This window comes from Camelina sativa, chromosome 17, assembly GCF_030686135.1.
Source record: "Camelina sativa cultivar CO46 ecotype springtype chromosome 17, ASM3068613v1".
NCBI classification, from domain to species: domain Eukaryota; kingdom Viridiplantae; phylum Streptophyta; class Magnoliopsida; order Brassicales; family Brassicaceae; genus Camelina; species Camelina sativa.
Window position 1 is genome coordinate 14,061,002 of NC_141896.1, and position 12,242 is coordinate 14,073,243.

Below are 12,242 nucleotides of genomic sequence, written 5' to 3' on the forward strand. Positions count from 1 at the left end.
AAATATACCAATAAAATCTTAAAATATACTAATAAAATCTTATTATATAAAGTATAGCTTCAAAAGTTACTAACTCACCAGATTGTGACACGTGTCAACTTTAAAAGTTACTAACTCACTAGATTATGGCAAGTGTCAATTTTAAAAGTTACTAACTTATAAGATTGTGACAAGTGTCAATTTTATACAAATTTCTAATTTTCAAAGAAAAAAAATCTTTAGAAAATTTTTAAGGTTTTTGAATCAATTTTGGTCCTTTGTTTTTATGGATAGGTTGATGGTGGATTTGTGCTACCAGATAAAGTCTCTCTGCATCTTACAGACATAGAGGATAAGATTCAGAGTACAACAAAGACAAAATAGAATGTGAGTGCATCGATTTGACATTTTTTTCTTCTTCTTTTTTTCTAACATTTGCCTTGATGTCTGTTTGAGATTTGCAATTTTAATTGCTGTTGTGTTGTTTCAAAAAACAATGTTTTCAAAAATAAGATACCCAACATTACAACCTACCATTGGAGGAGAAAATTTTAATTAAGAGATCATGGGTCCTTATATTCAAAACAAAACACAATTAATTCATAAAATAACCAAACAGTGTTTAACAACCCCTAAATAAAAGACCACCGATAATCTTGCTCTTAGTATTATTTCAATCAAAGAAAAAACAAAAATATAAACAAAAAAAAAAGAAATGAAAAAAATACAACACAATAAATTCAAAATATAAATAAAATGTTCTAAATTATATGTTGCTGAAAACTTCTTGGCAGACAATATTTTGTAGAACATTATTGTACTAGTGTTTTGTGTCTCTTTTAAGAATCTAAAGTCCTATAGTTGTAGTGATTCTGGAGAGGACTACGTATAATTGTCAGTGAGAAAAGACTGAACTTGGCAAATATAAACCAACCTTTTAAAAAGCTTTGACCTTGGCTTTTATTGATAGTCATTACATAGCAAACTCGTACAGGAAATTGACGTTTTTTTAGTTGCGCAGCCACAAATTTTTCTATAAATAGCAAGGAAAATTCTTCATCAACATCATATTCTACCTCTCACATAAATTTTTAAATTTAGTAATATTAATTTTTATTTAACTAAAATATATATTTTTCTCTCTTTTATGTGACTTTTGTAGGTTTTGAAACAAATAAGTAGAGTTCAAATTTTGGAGCATCTATACTAATAAAAAGTAGGAGCTATAAGCTTCTAAGGCTGTCCACCTAGGATTTAAAACAACCAATAGTGATAAGACATGTCACTAATTAACATTTTCTAAAATCTCCAGAATTTTATATATTAAGAAATATTTTAAACAACCTATCATGATTTGACATGTCATTCATTAACTTTTTTTAAATTTTCAGAATTTTTTAGAAATTTTCTTTAAAAAAATTTATGGAAATCAAAGAACTATACACAATATCCCACATCGGCTATAAATTTTTTAGACAATGGTTCAGAACCAGTATAAATAAGATTAATATGCTTCCAACAACAAATAAGCAGGAAATCTTGATTTATCAGGCTTCCAAGTTTAAAAGTTTTATTTGGTTTGATCTGGTTTTTATTTGATCAAATTAAAACTTTAAAAAGTTTCAAAAAAATATTATAAGATTTAAAAATTTAAAAAGATTAAATATTATAAATATTGAAACTCTTAAAAGTTCTTAGCTTTTTAAAAAGTTTTTAAATATTATAAGTTTTAAATTTTAAAAGTTTAAAATATTATAAATATTGAAACTTTTTAAAAGGTTCAAATTTTATATTTCGAAACCTTTAAAAAGTTTGAAATATTATAAATATTGATGTAAAACATAAATTATCTTATTTATCTACATTTGTGCTTTTTATTTCTTATGAGCTGTAAAACATATTTTTGTGTATGATTTTATAGATGAGTTGATATTCTTTCATTAATTTTTTTATTTTTGGGTCTAAGGAAGAAGGTTTGACATCGCAAGACCTTAATTTGATGTTTGAGTCAAATTTTGAGGTTTAAAGAAGAAAGATGGACGACAAACACACATGTTTTATTAGCTATACATAGGCATGACCAGGGTTACGGTTGTCATGGTTACGGTTTATTAACCATCGCTTATGGTTAGAAATTTTTAAACCTTAACCAGAACCGTTTAATAAACGGTTAAACAGTTACGTTTAAATACGGTTACGGTTCAAGCGGTTACTGTTATATAAGGTTACGATTATCTGATAATATGATATGGTTGATATTATTTGATGATATAATATAATTGATATTATTTATTTATAACTAATATGTTCTTATAGTGTACTCATATTTCTATATATCATATGATTCATATTAAATAAATAATTATTAGTATGTTTTATTATGTTTTTAAAATATTATAAACTAAAGTAAAGATTTTGGTTTGAGAAGTTTCTAAACGTGTGGATCTAAAACCAAATAAGTATATTGATAAAATTATCAATAATTGGATGCATGTGTTGACTATGATGGTCTTCATGAATTTCACAAATTTTATGGGAAAATAAATGATTTTGTTCTTGGAGTTTGATGGGTTAACAAGTTGTGTGGTAGTCTAAAAGGTTTTTCAGTGGAAGAATGTGAAGAAGTTGACGAGGAAGAAGAAGAAAAAGAGTATAACGAAGAACCAAATGGTAAAAGTAACGATGATAATTACCACAAAATTTGACAATGAAAATGACAAGAAATAATATGAGGAATAAGAAAACATTGAATAAAAAACACGAAAACCTAGGTGGTAGCGATCATTTAAATATGAAAACGAGTTAAATTCATGATTATAAAATTGTTTTGTTTTTCTGGTGGTTAAAGAAATGGTTTAGGATATGTGAGGTCATCAGTTTAATTTGTCTCGCCTGGACGTCAAGTTAAATTCATGATTTTTTTTTATCAGATTTGAATTTATAACACAATTGATTTTTATATTTTAAAAGATTGTGTATCTGAATATCTTTTTTCTTTAGTACTAAATTTTTTTTATGAGATGATATGTTATTACTGTCAGCAATCATATATAATTTTTCTCAAAATATATCAAATAAACCCACCCGTAGCGTGGGTATAAAACCTAGTATGTAAAATGGCTAGATAGGCTAGTTAGTACCTTATTAATGTCAGTTGTTTTTATGAATTAGTAAGTTTTGAAACCATACATTATATAATAAGAATAAAATGTGCTAAGTATTTTGGTTTTAAATGAAAATAAGAATTTATTCATTTTTAGAGTTATATTATAAATTCATGTTACCAATAAAAGAATAGAAAGATTTGGTGTATAATATTTGGAATTACATAATAATAAAAACCACCCCAGGGCGGGTCATCTCCAATGCAAGAACTTGTAAGACTTTCGGTTGCGTCTGGAAAGTATGTGTACAAAACCGGTGGCCAGTATTACACCGGCAGCGAATGACCGAACAAAAGAAATTAAATCTCGATTAGGATCAATCCCGTATAATGAAACAGCGACACCTACCATTCCCGACAGAAGTATACACGATATTGCTATCAACTTGTATCGTAAAATAGCTGATGTGTTAGGGGAGACTCGGCCGTTGCCTCCCACCTTGATGATGCGTATAACGAAAACAATGAAATAGCAAAGCAGACAACATCCGATGATAGATGTGCCGCGTCCGTTAGAATGGCTAGGCTATGCGCTTTTATGCCGCCAACAATTTCAACGCTCATGAAGACTAAACAGAGGATGATTGAAACTGAGAGCTTCTTCTTGGACATGGAGTTGTCCTCAGTGTCCTCGGCACTGTAAAATCCGCAAGGGATCTCTGCACAAGTCATGATCCTCTCTGTCTCTGCAGTAGTTTCTCTAAGGATTTCCATCTCTCGTTCGACTGTCTGGATCTCCATAACAATAATAAAAAAAAAAAAAAAAAAAGATTAACTGAATTCTGGTGTGTGTTGAGAGAGAAAGAAATCAAAGTATAAACCTGTTTCCTTCGAACGGCCTTTCGATTATATATATAGCTCACAGTTTGTTTTTGATATTATGAAAATTTGATGATGCCAATTCTTGTGCATAAACGCGTAATTCAGTTACTCTTTGATGACATGACAATTCGATGATGCTACCTGTTTGAGCATAAACGTAATTAGTTACGAGTAGGGTTGTAAATTGGTCTGTCCATGTCCAAATGGGTATGTCCAATTGGACACATACATTTTATGGTCATTTATGGTCAAGGCTCAAATACACCCATACCCAAATATGTCCAAACCAAATAGGACCATGACCAATTGGTCTGTTCATTGGTTGCAGATTGAACCAAAATTTAAAACTCATAATTTACTAAAGGTTCATAAACTCATAATTATAAAGTTTCATAACCTCATAATTATAAAAGTTCATAAATTCATAATTGGATTGAAAGAGGGGAGAGATAGAAACTCTAATTTCGTGTTTTTGACAAAATGAAAAAAAAAATTTTCCCCAAATTTTACAATCCCTAATTTTGAAGAATTATTGGACAGCCCATGTCCAAATTAGTTTGGACCATTTATTAATGGCTAAAATGGTTTTAGGTCCATTTGACCACTTCAAATTTGGTTATGACCATAACCGGTCTAATTTAATTTGGACCTGGACAGCCCATGGTCTCTGAACCCAATTTGACATCTCTAGTTACGAGTTAGGTGTGATTCTATTTCGTTAACATGACAATTCGATGATGCTACTTGTTAAGCATTAACGTAACCAATGTGAGTTAAGTGTGATTTTGTTTTCTTAACATGACAATTCGATGTTCAGGTATGGTATTTGAGTTAAGTGTGATTTGGTCAGGTATGGCTTTTTTCTCCATAATTAAGCTATTATATTTGACGTTAAGTGGGAGGTAGACCGTCGGTTTGATAATCTGTGCAGGTTGTGGCTACAAAGTGGTTACCAACAGAATCATCAAGGCGAGGAGCAGATCAATCAACATGCGCTGTTCTATAAAAGCTTATGGCTGAAGGCTGAAGTAGACAGGTGTTTGATTGGTATACGAGACTTCTATTTCGAATCCAAATCTTTGAGGATACTAGAAAGGTGACAACAAATCATCCATAATACCCACTCTACATCCTTGAACTTTAAATTCATGAATGTACTGTGAAGGGCAGTTACATGTCAGATTGGCTTGTAAAATATCAAAGAAGAGCCTCAAGATCTCCAAAATTTCTGGATGGAGACTAGACTATTAAGGCATACAAATACTTTTTTCATGTGAAGTGGCTGACGCATATAATTGTGCAGAAGGATGAAGTTGGTGCTCCTTTAGGACCTTTACCTTTATTTGGTTTTATCTTACGGCCATGTCGATTCAAGAGAATGAACTGAACTAATTCTCATTGCTACTTCTAAAAGAATCAGTATACATGTATGTGTCGAATTATTTAAAAGGAGAGATAGAAACAAACCCTTTGTTATCTTTATGTTTAGCCATTTTGGCACATCTTGGAAACTATTTGGGAACTTGAATAAATGAATGATGAAATCTAGCTATATTGTGTGAAAGAACATTAAAAAAAAAAAAAAAAAACATCATTATACCCTCATTAATTACTACTGTTGTTTTGTCGGCAAGTGATACCATTTTTTTGAACCTTTTTTGAATAGCAAAAAAAATTCTCAAGGTGAACAGAAAACGTGAGGGCCAAATAGTCACCGAAACAAGGTGCGCAACTGCGCATAGCCCGACACTTGTGGTAATCCATAATCTTGGAAGAGTCAATAATGTCCCTTATCCATTTTGCTCTCATGTGGACACAAATGTAAACTACCACCAAGTACCAACTAATTCACTTGCCCACACGACATGAACTTTGGGAAAAAACCTGTGGGATAAAGCATCTGGTTTCACTTTTAACTTGCGGCTTCTTTTATCAGCTTCTCTCTGTATATAACAAGACCCATCAAAATCTCATCTTCTTCATTATCCAAATTCACAACTCTCCATTTTAACAAAACTTAATAAAATAAAGAGTTTTCTCCATTCCAAAAAAAAAAAAAACAAAAAAGATGAGTTCAACTAGCAAAGCATGGTTGGTGGCAGCAAGCATCGGAGCCTTGGAAGCGTCCAAGGATCAATTAGGCATATGCCGGTGGAACTACTTGATCAGATCTGTGAATCAACGTATCAAGAACAACGTGAGATCCGCTTCTCAGGCGAACAGGTTCTCTTCTTCGTCGGCCACCGCTGCTGCCTCCGTTAATGATCACAAGGCCAAGCAAGCTGAGGAGTCTTTGAGGACGGTTATGTACTTGAGCTGTTGGGGTCCTAACTAATGGACCCATCCTTGGAAAATGTAACAATGATTCTGCTTGTACATAATAATGTTGATGAATTCAAATAGATAAATGAAATTTTTGATACAATTAACAATTTTTTTTTGTTTTTGCTCAACATCAACTAATTCATTCACCAAATAGATTCATACAATGTCTTTATCCACCAAGGATTTTAACCAACTTGGTACAACAGAATAAAGCCTAGGGTCATAATTCATAAAAGAAAGAGATTCTTGGGCTATTCTATCGGCCACACTATTTCCTCCACGTTTTGAGAACACCACCTGAAACCTTTGAAAGCAACGAAGGAGAAGATGTATACGATTGGTTACATCTTATCCTGCAAGATACAATTAACATTTTTGTATGGTGTCTGACAAAAAAAAAAAAAAGAAAAAACTGTACTACATGACAAATAACAAATTCAACAAAATAGTAAGTAAGCGAGTAGAGAGAGTAGTGTTACATAAATGGGCCAAATCCACTTAATGGGCCGGGCTGAGACTACGAGACGTCATCATCCCGAAACCAATCCCGTCGCCGTGGTTCTACCATGGCGATCCTGGCCATAGCCGCCCGCTTCCCTCTTCTCATCCGGCTCACAGTCCCGTCTATCTCGCCTCCGTCTTCTGTTATCTACTATCGAAGAACTAATCCATCCGATGGATTCAGCAACCGGTTACGCTCGATCCTCCGTTATTCATCGTCCAACGGCGGCGGAAGCGGCAGTGGCGATTTAACCGGCGTTAACGATTCCGTCAGCGTTGTTTCGGATGTTCAGAGTCCTAATTACTTGAAGTATACGGATGAAGAGTTGATGAAGCAATGCAGATTAGAGACATTCAGAGTATCAGGACCTGGAGGACAACACCGGAACAAGCGTGACTCCGCCGTGCGTCTTAAACATCTCCCCACCGGAATCGTAGCTCAGGCAGTCGAGGATCGTTCACAGCACAAGAATCGTGCTTCTGCTTTGAATCGTCTTCGCACGCTTCTCGCCATCAAAGGTCTTGATTCTTCTCTCTCCTCAGTGTATCATTCTTTGGGACTTTAACTTCTCCAATTCGATTTCTAAATTTTGCATTTTGTTTGTTATCAGTGAGGAACAAATTGGACCTTGATGCTTATGCTCCTCCTCCTGAGCTTCTTCAGATTCTACCTCCTAAGTCCACTATCAGAACTTCTTCTGGTTCACAGATTGGTCCCAACAATCCTAAATTTGTACCTGTATGATGAATCTTTTTCCTCGCTTTAGCTCTTCTTGCTCTTAGCTTCTCCTTTACTCAAGTACACACTTTTTGCTTACAGGGAATGCAAGCTTTGCTTGATGTTGTTTCTGCTTCTGACGGTTCTATAGCCGATTCTGCCAAATTGCTTGGGTAACAAATCACTCTTTGAATCTGTGATTCTCTAAAATCCAGTGTAGTTGTCTTTGGCCTAACTTTGAGTCAACCTTACTATTTGGTTTTTTGAAGTTTGAGCACTGGTGCCTTATCTCGTTTGATACTCTCCCATGATGGTCTTCGTATGGCAGTCAATAGCATGAGAGCAGCCAAGGTATTGTTTTTCTTTTTGTACCAATCCGAATCCTCTGTTATCAGGATTATGCCAATGATTTCTAGTCATGCTTTTTAATTTCCTTAGACTTTTATCTTGGGATAAAGAAATCTGAAACCATGTTTTTATTGGTTCTGCCTCCTGGAAACAAGTCTGTATGTAGATATGCTTGAAATGCATGCTTGCCTTCTTCCTCCTTACTTCTACCGTTACTTTATCTATTCATAGGCGGTGGTTGCAGCATTATTTTGTAGCTTTGCCTTTAGTTTCAGTTGCTGTTGCTTAGTTTGGTGTATTGCCACCGTTATTCGAATTTTCAACATGCTAACTAGTTTCTAAATCGAATAACTTTTTTTTTTCTGAGCTTTCAGGGAATGAAGCCTCTCAAATAGTTGGGATGTATGGCCTTTGAAAGATGATGTGCAGGCCTTTGACGAGTTATATTTGGGTAGCTATTTCAGCACAATGACCACCATTTCATGCACCATATTTTGTATATAAAACAAAGGTGAAATGTTGAGTGCAGTCTTACATTTGTACTTCTACGATCATAAAAATAGTCACATATTTGAGAACGATATATTATAATAGGCTGTTCAAACGTTTGCAGTAAGTTTTTTGCAACTTTATTATGATTGTGTTGGAACCATTTTAGATTAGATATGTTCCTTGTTCTGTTTTTGTTTTTGTTTTCTCACCATTTAAGAAAATAAATTTCGTTGGTAATGTCAAGTTGAAGTGGCTATCTGGTATCTTCCTACCTTTCAGAATTCCATTGTTGTCTATATAAAGGGTTGTACCTTACACGATGAAGCACATGCAAGTTTTGTTTTCAATTGATAGTTACTTGCAGTAAGGGTATCTCCCTTTTGAAGATATGCTAATTACTTTGTGATATGGCAATCAAACAAACCTAGTGCCTCAGCTACTTGGGCTTAGTATGTATCTCTTTGTTTTCTTTTCTGATATTAGTTAGCTATTGAGTTTAGTTACACGTATATGACACGCTTAACATTTCGGTCAGCGGAACCAATGAAGAAAAACAGGTCACTGCCTGCAGGAATGTCCTCAGGTATATTGGACATTGAAAATAGAAAAAGGGTTTGATGCAGAATCAGATTCTTGTAGAATGAGGTTCTCTTCTTCCCCACACAGGAAAAGAAATAACTTTTGTGGAGTTGACTCTTGAGAAATGTTTGTTTATTCATTTTTATCCAGAAAACAACAAGAGTTAGAGCCTCGTTGGGTGCATTCTGACTCACTCCTTATATATTTTAAACATGGATCAGAATTCTGAAGGTCTGCTCGATAGAGCGAGATTCCTAGACTTCTGATGGAGCGAACAGCGACTATTCACCTTCCCTTTTATCTCTGCCTCTGGTATGTAGTGAATGATCAGCTTTGGCACATGCAAATTTCCAAAATTCTTTTAGTGAATGATCTTTGGTAAAAAATCTCATGTTGATACCATAGTCACTCTGCTCTTAAATAAGAAAGCAGATACATATGTTTGTGGATGTTCTATTTTAGTCTTAAAGCTCTTTGAGCATCTCTCTAAAGTGAGTTTGACTTTCATGAGACCTAAGCCCTGTTTAATAATATTTGCAAGGATAATTCCTTACTTTAAGTTGAAAGAAAAGATCTGATTCCTCACCACTATTTCTTGGGGTATTTATTTCTTTTATTGGCAACTTTCTCCTCTTGTCTCTCCTGTCTAATCGTATAATCATGTATATATATAGACTTCACTACAGAAACAGTTCTAATAAGAGTCCCAACATCCAATAGTGTCATTTTTAGTCTGTAGATATCAATGAGGCTTGATTTATCTGCCAAGCTTCGGCAAGTTCTTGGCCTCGCCAAGGATCATGCATCTATTGGCAGAGCTATTGTACAAAACTACAATGAAAAAGCGTTTTTTGACATTGAAGTGGCAGTGGTTCGAGCCACTAGCCATGATGATTGTCCTGTTGATGACAAAACCATGCACGAGATACTTTTTCTTGTCTCCAACACTCCGGGCTCCATTCCTTTTCTTGCTGAGCAGGTCTCACGCCGTCTAGCCAAGACGAGAGATTGCTTAGTCGCCGGTAAAACTCTGTTACTCTTCCACCGTCTCTTGCGTGGTAGCAGTCGAAGTATCGAGCAGCAATTGCATATTGCACACACCTCTGGTCATCTCCAAATAGGTTGCTGCTGGTTCATGATGAGCTCAGATCCTCCATCATTTGTTTTTCTGCAGAACTATGTAGCTTATCTCCAAGAAAGAGTTGGATGGATCATCAACCAAGCTGGTAAGCTCGAACCTGTTATGTCTGGTGGTACAAAATTTAGCCGTTACAAAGAGAAGTCCATGGATCTGGTGTTCCACATCTTACCGAAGTGCCAGGAGTTCATTGCACATGTGTTGAAGTGTTCACCAGTTAATAATGCCTGGCCTATCGATAACCTGGTTCAAGCAGCTACAGGCAACATCTTGAAAGAGAGTTTCCAAGTCTACATGACGTATTCCGATGGGATAGCCGCACTGGTTAACATGCTCTTTGATCTCTCAAGACCCGCAAGAGATTTAGCTTGCGGAATGTTGAAGAAAGCTTCTCAGCAGATTCAAGATCTCCGCGTACTATATGAAAAGTGTAGAGGATTCCCCGGTATGAAAAGCTTGGACTATCCATCTGTGCAAGCCATTACAATGGATCATATCATAGCACTAGAGGAATGCTCAAGCTATGGAGGCAAAAGAAATTTCTCTGTCTCCACCAACCTAAGTGATCCAATCACTTGCGATGAACGAAAACAAGAAAACCATTGCACGGATTTTTCATCGACTAGTCTTTTCTTATTTCCAGCGGAGACCAAAATCAGTATGGTTTGGGTTGTTTTTGACAGTGAAGATAGTGAAGAATCAGACAAGCTAGAAGAGAAAGCATAAGAATGTTGATCATTCATATTTTCAACAGGGAGTACAAGAAAGTTGCAGAAGGCAGAGGTAGAGGTCATTGATCAGAAGGCAGGTCTTTTATTCATGTTCCAATTAGAGAAACAATTATATAAATACTATTGTTATCAATTTACATAATAGCAACATATACATGGGTTCTCCGGGTTTTATATGATGATTTTGTGCATATCCGATTTGGTTAACTTATATTTTCAGCGTTACAAATTTAAAGAGCAAAAGAAAGGATAAGTAGTACACTTCAAACTTGTATTGTTAAGTCTTCTGATTCTAAAATTGGTACATTTAGTTGATATTGTACATTTAAGAATCAGAGAACTTATCAGTACAGTTTTGTTTTGTAGTAATGTATAGTTTGAACTTTGGAGTCTTTTGGACCATGCAAGCAGAATAAGACAATAACCAAAGAATAGGTAAATAAGCATACTGTTATGAATATAGAGTTTAGGGATAAAACTCTTGTGATTCTTATTGATTATTCCCAAGGTTACATGCATATATATAGTAGTGTACAAGTCTAGGCTTAAACCGACATAAGGAAGTAGTGGCCGAGTAAGGCTTCGGCTAATGGGCCGAAGGTGTGCGGACTGAGTATAACCAATGGACCGAGACTCCATGGATAATATACGGGCCGGTCTAGTGAGTCCACTAAGTGTTTCACAACACTCCCCCTTGGACGAAACGACCGTGCCTATGTTGGATGGGATCGACGCAATGTGCTTGGGGGTGCTGCCTCATTAAAACCTTACCAGGAAAACCCATTGGGACAAAACCTTGGTGAAGGAAAAAGAGTACAGCACACATTGCTCCCCCTGTTCCAAACATCACTCTAAGTCCCTAAGTCTCCGCATCTCAATCTGGTGCGCGAGCTTCTTGAACGTTGTTGTCGGTAGCGATTTGGTGAAGAGATCGGCTGAGTTGTCACTTGACTGAACTTGCACTATAAGAACTTCTCCGGCCTTTTGTAGTTCATGTGTATGGAAGAACTTTGGTAATATGTGCTTCGTCCGATCTCCCTTGATGTAACCTTCCTTGAGCTGTGCGATGCATGCTGTGTTATCTTCATAAATTACGGTTGCCTCTTTGCTGTCTTCCAATCCACTGTCTGTCCGAATATGCTGAGTCATGGACCGCAACCAAACACACTCACGGCTGGCTTCGTGCATTGCTAGTATCTCTGCGTGATTTGATGATGTTGCTACAAGGGTTTGCTTCATAGAACGCCAAGAGATTGCTGTACCACCGTGTGTAAACACATAGCCTGTTTGTGATTTCCCATTGTGTGGATCGGATAGATAACCTGCATCAGCAAAACCAACTAAACCATCTTTGTTATAGTTAGTGTAATATAGACCATAGTCTGTCGTACCCTGTAGGTATCGCAGAACATGTTTTATACCATTTCAGTGCCTTATGGTCGGACA

At 35.6% G+C, this 12,242-nt stretch overlaps 3 protein-coding genes across 3 annotated transcripts; all 3 read left to right on the forward strand.

Annotated features, from left to right (window-relative positions):
* The first annotated feature begins 5,917 nt into the window (after positions 1–5,917).
* Positions 5,918–6,389, forward strand: LOC109129828 (uncharacterized). Its single transcript, XM_019238656.2, has one exon. The coding sequence runs from the start codon at positions 6,033–6,035 to the stop codon at positions 6,297–6,299; it is 267 nt and encodes an 88-aa protein (XP_019094201.1). The 5' UTR covers positions 5,918–6,032; the 3' UTR covers positions 6,300–6,389.
* A 13-nt stretch (positions 6,390–6,402) lies between these two features.
* LOC147923696 (uncharacterized) lies at positions 6,403–8,488 on the forward strand. The gene is made up of 5 exons (XM_087496192.1): positions 6,403–7,309; positions 7,402–7,529; positions 7,611–7,681; positions 7,778–7,859; positions 8,231–8,488. The coding sequence occupies exons 1-5, from the start codon at positions 6,856–6,858 to the stop codon at positions 8,249–8,251; spliced, it is 756 nt and encodes a 251-aa protein (XP_087352318.1). The 5' UTR covers positions 6,403–6,855; the 3' UTR covers positions 8,252–8,488.
* A 674-nt stretch (positions 8,489–9,162) lies between these two features.
* LOC109128698 (putative clathrin assembly protein At1g33340) lies at positions 9,163–10,989 on the forward strand. The gene has a single exon (XM_087496191.1). It carries the CDS (start codon positions 9,673–9,675, stop codon positions 10,789–10,791), a length of 1,119 nt encoding a protein of 372 aa, XP_087352317.1. The 5' UTR covers positions 9,163–9,672; the 3' UTR covers positions 10,792–10,989.
* The last annotated feature ends 1,253 nt before the right edge of the window (positions 10,990–12,242 follow it).

What these genes read in the sequence shown, in the direction of transcription:
- LOC109129828 (XM_019238656.2), top strand. Translation starts at nt 6,033, where the DNA reads ATGAGTTCAACTAGCAAAGCATGGTTGGTGGCAGCAAGCATCGGAGCC.
- LOC109128698 (XM_087496191.1), top strand. Translation starts at nt 9,673, where the DNA reads ATGAGGCTTGATTTATCTGCCAAGCTTCGGCAAGTTCTTGGCCTCGCC.
- LOC147923696 (XM_087496192.1), top strand. Translation starts at nt 6,856, where the DNA reads ATGGCGATCCTGGCCATAGCCGCCCGCTTCCCTCTTCTCATCCGGCTC. An exon ending in CACGCTTCTCGCCATCAAAG is followed by an intron (nt 7,310 to 7,401) that starts GTCTTGATTCTT and finishes GTTTGTTATCAG; the next exon opens with TGAGGAACAAATTGGACCTT. An exon ending in ATAGCATGAGAGCAGCCAAG is followed by an intron (nt 7,860 to 8,230) that starts GTATTGTTTTTC and finishes CTGAGCTTTCAG; the next exon opens with GGAATGAAGCCTCTCAAATA.